The sequence below is a fragment of the Nestor notabilis genome, unplaced genomic scaffold, assembly GCF_000696875.1.
Source record: "Nestor notabilis isolate BGI_N333 unplaced genomic scaffold, ASM69687v1 scaffold22835, whole genome shotgun sequence".
Taxonomy (NCBI): domain Eukaryota; kingdom Metazoa; phylum Chordata; class Aves; order Psittaciformes; family Psittacidae; genus Nestor; species Nestor notabilis.
Window position 1 is genome coordinate 1 of NW_009930878.1, and position 9,118 is coordinate 9,118.

A 9,118-nucleotide genomic window follows, 5' to 3' on the forward strand; every position below is an offset into this window, starting at 1 on the left:
TTGGCAGCGGAGGGGGGCTGAGAAATGCCCGGCTGAGGCCGATTGCTGAGTCGGCAGTGCTGCGTGGCCGGGGGCTGGAGTTAGTTAACCAGCAACTGCATTGCCCCAGCACCCTGGCAGTGGGGAGGGGAGGACAGGCCACAGAGTGACATGCACATAGCCGAAAGCCTGGTATTTTGGCGCCCTTATCTTCATCCTGCCATTGATTTACCCCGTGACCTGGTCAGGTCGTTTCCCCCTGCATGCGTCAGCTCCCCACATGCGAGCAGAAGATAATCTCCTTGCTCACATTGCGGTGAGCAAAGAGGGTTGGTGTCCCTTTGCGGAGCATGGGAGACGTGGGCAGTGTGGCGCTAAGGAAGCAGGAGGATGGCTAGCTCAGTCCTTTCAGCACTTTTTCCCAGGCAGTATTCATGTTTCCTGGTTTTCTTTCCTTCCCCCCAGTCATCGATAAGTTTGATTACGTCTTCGCAGAGAATGGCACAGTGCAATACAAGAACGGGCAGCTGGTCTCCAAGCAGGTAGGTCTGGCCCCTTGCAGCCGTGCCGCTCCTTCCCCATGCCCTGTGTGCCATGGGGAGCAGTGCCTGGCCCCTCTTTTCAACCCCCCTCCAAATGCCAGATCGGAAAGCCTTACGCCTCCCGCTCATGTTCTTGGGTGGGCTTCATGGGAGGTCAAGCATCTTCCTCACTCCTCCTTCTTCTCCCTCAGGCCATTCAGGACCACCTGGGAGAAGAGCTGCTGCAGGATCTGATCAACTTCTGCCTCAACTACATGGCACTGCTTAAGCTGCCCAAGAAACGGTAACGGCCCAGGCCCATGCACATGGCAGTTATATCACTGATTTATTAGGGAGCTCCAGAGCGCTCCTAAGAACAGCTGAGCTACTGAGTTTTCTTGCTTCAGGTTTTATCTTAGCATCTAGAGGTCCCATGTAGGATCACTGTCCCACCAAGCTGGGCACCATGGGCAAATAATGGAGGAAGGTCTTTTTTTCTGGAAAGTCTTCACTATTTTTTAGCATAATGCCAGCTTTTTTTCTTTGGGTTTTCTTCTCTGGGAAGTGGGGTACAGCCCCTGTGTGCATCAGGGTACAGCCACTGTGTGCATCTCATTTAGGACAATGGTACCAGGTCGTTACCAGTCAGGGTATCAGGCATCACTGGTCATATGAGTTTTCGAACAAATGAACAATGGCTCTTCAGATGGGAGGCCCAGTGCCTGTGCACACAGCTTCACAGTGGTTCTAACCCAGTGTCACTCGGCCCACTGGTAATAGGGCTGGCCCTGCTCTGCCCCCAGCTGTGTGTTTCTGCCTGCTTCCCCCATGGAATCCAGCAGCCACAGGCTGCACTGGGTTGGTACACCTCCTCTGAAGGACCACTCGGCCACTGCCAGGAAAGAAAAGGGTAGTTTTCCATTGGATCAGCTCATCCTGTTATCACAGAAAGGAGAGGGGAAGGGAACAGATGGCATGAAGGTGGAAGGGGAGAGCAGGAGGACCTCTTTCAGAGGCAGCCTGCAGTTAAACCAGCCTGGGTGCAGTGTCAAACCACCCCTCAGACCATGGTTTCACAAACCGTGAGCCAATAAGGCTGTTGCCAGCAGCAGCTCTGCCCTCCGCTTGCCCTGGCTGGTTTGTTCCTGCTCTCCATTTGTGCTTGTAAGCTGGTAAAAGTTGCTAAACTGTGATCCAGATCAGTTGCCTGATGTGAATCACCATGTGGCAATACCGCGACCGGTGAGAGGGGCCGGAGTGGCTCTTTGCAACAGGACTGACAGCTAAACATGCCCCAGGAGCGTGGGCTGGGACCCAGAACCCTCAAGGCTGTTTGGTTGCCTCATTGCTGTCTGGTTGCCCAACAGCCTGGCAAAGTTTCAGCTCCCAAGTGCCACTGTGGGTTTAGGCTTATGGGATTTCTAGCAGAGCAAGGACTTTAACCCCCATATCCTGAGTCTTGGCTTGGGGCATGATCCACTGAACCCTTGGTGCTGCAGAGATGCTGCTCCCAGGCTGCAGGCATGGCTGCCCGTGTGTCCATTCCCCATAATGTTCTTCACTGCCTTATAGGAGGCTCTGAGGTTTTCCTCTAGTCTCAGAGCTGTAGCACTTTACCACAGAGAAACAGTGATCAGGGATGGGAGGGACACCAGGGGGGTAATGAGCTCAGGGCTTTTCTGCTGGAGAGGGAAGGAGATCTCCCTGCTCCAGCTAGGTTTCCACAAGAGTTTCAATCTGTTTTCCAATTGGCAGTGCTGCCATCTATCCCCTGTTGTTTCTGCCCTACCAGCGTTTGTACCTATTTGACCCCTCAGCAAGTAATTCCAAGGTGATAAGCAGACAGAACCAGGGGTTTATAACAAAGAGAAAAGAAGGGAGGAGTTTTCTGCTGGCCTAGTGCTTTGAACCAGCCCACCGAGGAGGTGGCAGAGTAGTGATCCCAGTGCAAGGAGGCAAGCAGGAACAGGGTCCTGTCTGTGTGAACTTAGGGAAGAGTTGCAGGGGGACAAACTGAGATACGAAGGCCCTGGTGGGTCCTTCCTGATTTGTGTCCTATAAAGAAGTTGTGATTGCTCATCAGCCTGCTGCTGGACGTCAGTACTGAGTTACACTGACCTGTTCAATCCCACTGCCCCAAGGCACTGCCAACTTCACCCAACACACTCAGCATTTCTTAAAAGCCCCCAGGGGTGGAGATATCACAGTCTCATCAGGCAGTTGGTCCAGTCCAGGCAATAGAATCACAGAATCCTGGAATGGTTTGGGTTGGAAGGGACCTTGAAGCTCATCCAGTTCCAACCCCCTGCCATGGTCAGGGACACCTTCCACTGGACCAGGTTGCTTCAAGCCCTGTCCAACCTGGCCTTGAACACTGCCAGGGATGGGACAGCCACAGCTTCTCCAGGCAACCTGTGCCAGGGCCTCAGCACCCTCACAGGGAAGAACTTCTTCCCAAGATCTCATCTTAGTCTCCCCTCTGTCAGTTTAAATCCATTCCCCCTTGTCCTGTCACTGCAGGCCCTTCTAAAAAGTCCCTCTCCAGATTTCTTGTAGCCCCTTTAGGCATTGGAAGCTGTCTAAGGAGCCTTCTCTTCTCCAGGCTGAACAAGCCCAGTTCTCTCAGTCTGTCTTCATAGGAGAGGTGCTCCAGCCCTCTGAGCACCTTCACAGCCTCCTCTGTCCTCGAAGTTATTCATAACGTTAGAAAATGTTTCCTATCATCTCACCTAAGCTCGTTGCTTCCATTCCGTCCCCAGGGCACACAGGAACTGTTTATTCCTCTTCTCTTACAATCTCTTTATGAGCCCCTTGGAGACACTAATCAGGGTTGCTGATGCCTGGTCTTTGCCTGGCATGAAGTACCTGTGAGCGGGCATGGCTCCTCTCCCGACGCCTGTCCCTGCATTGGCTGCATGCCTCACTGAGCAGCCATTCCCCTGGGAAGGTGTTTTTCTCTCCCTACCTAGTAACCTTGTGCCCTTGCCCACCCGCAGAGGAACCTTCATTGAGTTTCGCAATGGAATGCTGAACATCTCCCCCATCGGACGCAGCTGCACCCCAGAGGAGCGAATCGAGTTCTCCGAGCTGGACAAGGTACACAGGCTCGCCCTCCCCTTTGCTGGTGTTGCACCACCACACATCTCTTACCCACTTCCCCCCTTCCCATGGAGCAAGGAGCCCAGCTCCAAGCTGTGCACCAGGCCAACACAAGCAGCAAGGTGAAAACAGGACTGGGGGGGGCAGAAAACCTAAGGAAAGATACAGACGAATGGAAGAATTTGACTTCATTGGATACCACCAATGCAGTGAGGTGGCCAGCAGGATTCCTTGTGCCGTGGGATAGCCCAGGGAATGAGACAGTTATTTAATAGGGTGTTTCCTCATTTACAGTAACCACAGACAGCCCAGCAGCTGCCTTCTCTTTCCCACTCTCCCAGCCCCAACAGAACTAATGGGCTTTGCAGACTGGGAAGTGGATGGCAGATCTATGGAGCCCTTGGCCCATGGTCACAGCAGTTTCTGCCTGGGCGAGCTTTCTTGGGGTTGAGGGATCAGTTGGGCTTGGCAAGACTTGTTAAGCAAAGTTGGAGACTTTGGGTTGTGAACTTGGTTTTAGGGTAACTGAAGCAAGGTAGGGCTGGGACCTGCTCTTCCCAGGAGCTGCTGAGCTGGTAGCCTTTACGTGACATGGGTCAGGACTGGTGAAAGCTGGTTAAATGTGCTTGCACTGGGGCTCAGGGCAGGTGAGAAGGGAGCAGAGCAATAGGTCATAGCTGCCCAGCAGACAGCTTACAGTGGATTCTGGTTGACTGTATCTAATGATCTCACCTTCTTTCCTCCCCTTTCCTCCTTGCTCCACAGAAAGAGCGGATCCGGGAGAAGTTTGTGGCAGCCTTGCAGAGGGAGTTTGCTGGCAAAGGCCTGCGTTTCTCTCGAGGTGAGTGGAGGGAGCTTCCCTGGCTTTGCCTGCCCCTTCATTGTGTTTCCCTTGAAATGCTGGGAAGGGGAGCGGGAATCCTGGCTGTTGCCTCTTGGGGCCTGGAGACCCAGGGAAGAGCACAGAGAGCTGCTAGTCCTGGAGAGCTGCTTCAGGGACGCCTTGCTCATATCCAAGGCAGGGCGACAGCAGAGAATAAACTGTGCTGCAGGTTTGCCTCCCTGGCAATCAGGCAAACAGGCGGGTTTTTGTCCTGCCACATTATCCCTGCCTTAATTTCAGTTAGTTCTGTGGAGCTCCCCCTCCCCAGAAGGTCTGTTCTGACTCAAGCATCAGCAGCAGGGTGGCCAGCAGAGCTCCAGGCACATGCACTTCTCTCTAGGAATGAGACCGGAGCCTCCTGGGTATCTCAGCTCTGGGGTTTTCTTGGGAGGATTGGCTACAAGGGAAACATCTTTCTTCCTCTTCCTGGAGAAAGAGCTGCAAGAGACAAGGAGTCTGCAGCTACATGCCATGGCTTTTTGCAGGGCCACTTCTTGGGGTGGCTCTTCCAAGGGACAGCCAAGTGACAGCCACCCTTAGTGAAGACGAGGAACTAAAGGAGGGGCTTGAGCAATCCTGGGGGCTTGGCCAGCACGGAGAGGAAAATGAGGGTGTGTAAGTGGTGGGGCTGGTGGTGAACGAGACCCTCCACAGAGCAGATGGGTATGTGTGAGATAAGAAGGTGCCGTGTGGTAGCCTAAGCCAAAGGGAAAGGGGGTGATGAGGCTGAGAGCTGACAGGTAACACCCCACTCTTGACCCAGCACAGATGAGTACTGGAGGTCTGGCCCCCTTAGAGCCTCCCCTTGCTTTCAGCATCCTGCCAGAGGCATCCTCTGCTGCCCACAGAACTGACACACACTGTCACAGCAGAGAAAGACAAGCTCCCCACAGGCACAGGGGACAAGAGCAGAACAATGGGCCTCTCTCCTCTGACTTTTGGAAGCCACCATGAAGAGCCTGGGCCTGTTGTATAGAAGCATCAAGACAAGGGGAGCTGCAGGCCCCCCGCTCCTCCACAAAGAAAACGCAGTGTGTCTCAGGTCAGGCATCTAAAACCAGGAACACGTGGGAATGGGGCTCTTCTGCCAAGCTGGCTCCAAGTGCCTTGTCCCAGACTGTGGAGGACGCAAGCCCCAGAGGTGGTGGAAGATCTCTCTGCAGCCCCCCAGACCCATGCTCTGCCTAGGCAAGGGACAGTGCTGGCTGTCCTCCATACCACCTCTTCTCCCTTTGATTTCCTACCCTCTCCAACTGACATCAAGAGCCCCTTCTTGCTACCCAGCTGTGTTTGAAAGTCCAGGACGCAGTGAAAAGCAGCGTTTTTCACAGTTTAAATGGCTTTGGATACAAAACCAGGAAGGATTTTAATGAGGTCAGGCAAGTTTGGCTCCTTCTTTCTTGCTGACTCCTGCTTCAAGTCTGGGGGCATCCACATCCCTGAGGTTGTAGGGCACTTGCTCCCATACATATCAAAGAGCCCTGCCCGAGTAGTGAAATCTCTGCCCCGAGCTGAACACCCAGACTCCATCCCCAGATCCTCAGGCTCCAAGGAGGGCTCTGACAGGGACACCTCAACCATCCAAGGAGGAAAAGATCATCAGGACATGCACGTTTGAATGGTCCGGGGGATCAGTGCCTCTCCTCCAGCAAGGGATCGTACCTGTTTACTACTAGAAGTACCTACTTCCTAAGAGAAGTAGGGTTATGATTTGTGAAGAAGGAGAGTGTGAAACTCCAGGACTGCTGGTGGCCCAGTAGACTCTTTGGAGAAGCAGGTGGTCCCCATGAAGCCAAGAGGAACAGGAGAATGCACATCCAAGTTCAAAACCCCATCCCTCCTGGCTCCAAGCGAGACCCCAACATATGTGTGCCCTAAGGCTTTGTTTTGGGAGGAACTTGTCATCTGTGTTGGTGCTGGGAGAAGGTTCTGGCTCTGCAGCCTGTGCATGCAGTGTGGTAGCTCAAGAGGACAGGGAAGCTGCTACCTCTGAGCACCCCAAAAGGGAGCGCAGTGCTGGGGTAAAACTCAGCCTGGTCTAAGAGCAAGGGCTGGAAGTTTGCTCACCCTTGGTGGCTGTGAGTGTCCATGTGCACGCACACATGTGCGCTCTGGGAAAGCTCCCTCACCTCTGTACGTCTGCCCCATCTGCCTTCCTGCCCCTCCAGATCTGAGCAACTCACACTTGACTGTTGTGGCAAGAGGTGGCAGGCCAGGGTCATGCCCCAGTTATGTCCATGGGTTCATGGTACTTCCATGGACCACCCTTGGACCTTGATCAGTGTGAAGAGCCTGCATGGGGCCTGCAGCATGGCCAGCTGGGACCCCTGAGCTGCGTGGTGCATGGGGTTTGCTTTGAGTGTGCAGGGTGCTGGGAGCCCCTGGTCCCTGCAGGGGCGAACAGTGCCGGAGCAGTGGTTCTAGAAGGCCCAGTGATGTTCACACAGGAGCCTTGGTGCCAGTCTCCAAGGACATCGCCCCCCATTGTGACACAGAACATGCTGATGCGATCTGCAAGGCATGATCTGCAGTGTCCCCCAGCAGATGCTTCTTTTGGGACCTCCCATCCCAGCATCCCTCCTGCAGCGCTGGTCCCTGCTTGCTGCCTGCCTGCAGTCAGGGGAGCCCTGCTGATGGTCACCACAGCCACACCGATGTCACTCTGTCCTGTTGTCACAGGAACAGCATCCGCCGCTATCCCAGCCACATGCTGCAGTGGCACATCAAGGCAGAGCTGGTGCCTGGCTGCTGTTTGGGCTGGGGGCTCCCCACAGGCACCCAGCCCTCTTGCATCCCAGTGTGGGGACACCCTGTCAGTTCCCACCAGTGTTGCCTTTCCTTGTCCTGGCAGGTGGCATGATCAGCTTTGATGTCTTCCCGGAGGGCTGGGACAAGCGCTACTGCCTCAACGTGCTTGACGATGAGAGATTTGACACCATCCACTTCTTTGGGAATGAGACGACCCCTGTGAGTATCCCCTGCTCACCCCTTGCGTGGCTGCTTTCTCTCCTGCATGGAGCTGCTCCATCGCGGTCCCACAGCCTGGGTTCCAGCTGTGGCACCTCTAGTGGTGCCAGAGGTAGAGACATTCTCATGCAACACAGGTTTGCAAAGGCTCACGATGGTGGCAGGGTCACTGTGCTGGGGAGCAGGTCCATCTCAGCATCACTTTCCTACGCCTGTCACTCTCAGGGGCTGCAGCCACTCTTGCGGCCCGTGGGACCCAAAATGCAGCCCCCCAGCACTTAAGAGAGGGCTTTTCAATAGCAGGAACAGCTTTGCCTTCCCTTTAGAGCAGTGGAGGATGGTGCTTCCTTGCTGCTGTAGACCAGCTTGGCCATCCATTCAGCTGTTTCCAGATGAGGGCAACCTCTGCTCCCCAGATGTGCCCACCCCATCTTTTGCTACCTCCTCCATAGGCCGGGCAGGGGTTAACCCCTGGCTCCTGGAGAAGCTTTGCTGGTCCTGGGCCTTCCCCATCCTTTCTAAGCCCCTCCCCTGGCACAGAGGAGGGGAGGCAAGAGGGCAGAGGCAGGGCTCCAACCCAGCATCTTCTGCCTCCCTGGGCCAGCAAAGCCCTGACAGCCCCCTGACAGAGCCAGACGTGGAAGCATGGATGAGGATGCTCTAGTGATACCCTGCAAACACTTTCCCTATGTTCTGTCCCCCTGCAGGGAGGGAACGACTATGAGATCTACGATGATCCCCGCACAGTGGGACACAGCGTCCAGAACCCACAGGACACGGTCCAGCGATGCCGCGAGATCTTCTTTCCGGAGAGAGCAAACGAGTGCTGACTGCCACAGGTCCTGCAGCCCTGCCCCAGCCCTGCCCTCATCCCCACCAGGAGAAGCACCTTCCCTTGAGGAATCTGCTCAGGGTAGACTGGAAATCCCCGATGTCCAGAGCTGGTTGTGATGTAAGGCGTGAGCGCAGGTGGGTGCGCAGGAGGGGGCTGTTGCTGAGCAGCCCTTTGGCACTCCCCGTCTATGGCTGGGGCTCACAGGACCAGACCCTCCTTGCCTCCAGAAAAACTTCTCTCATGACAGTTTGGGCTGTGGTGGGCAGTGGTGTAGATGCTTTCTTGGTCAGAAAGCATTGAAAGGGCCAGTCACAAGAGCGTGTGTGCATCTATCCCATGCTCCCTCCCCTCGTCTCTTCTTTTTCACTCTGTTTCTCTTAACGCCTCTGTATGGGGGAACATGTGTCTCACTTTTCTCTCCCCTTTGCACCATGGCTGGGGAGGCTGGGACTGCTGAGCCCCCGGCACTCTCCCTGGAGCTGCTCTGAGGCAGGAGGCCAGGGAGGCTGTTTGCTCCAAGTAGGAAGGGGTAGCTGTGACCCCAGCTCATTGCAGCACTGGGTGTCCTAACAGAAGGGGTCACCACGTCCTTTACCTCAATGCCACTCCATGACAGCCACTACAGGTAACCTGGGAATGACAGTTTTTAAATGACTGGGCTCCTGCTCTGAGCTTTGCTCAGGTGCACAAAGAAACTAATTCTCTCTTTAGCTTACAAAAATCCCCCAGGATTTATTTCCTGTGTTCTCAAATCAGACCTTGCCTGGTGTGGCTGGAGGATGCCAGGCACCCGATGTGTGCAGGGCACTCTGTGGAGCAGCTGTGGGCAGAAGG

General features: G+C 54.9%; 1 protein-coding gene across 1 annotated transcript; it reads left to right on the forward strand.

Annotated features, from left to right (window-relative positions):
• Window positions 1–444: 444 nt before the first annotated feature.
• PMM1 (phosphomannomutase 1) lies at window positions 445–8,370 on the forward strand (the record flags this gene model as incomplete). The annotated part of the gene is made up of 6 exons (XM_010015628.1): window positions 445–521; window positions 713–804; window positions 3,497–3,596; window positions 4,365–4,440; window positions 7,334–7,449; window positions 8,157–8,370. Coding segments are annotated over 6 exons (584 nt in total), but the record flags the coding sequence as incomplete, so codon positions are not given.
• Window positions 8,371–9,118: the final 748 nt, after the last annotated feature.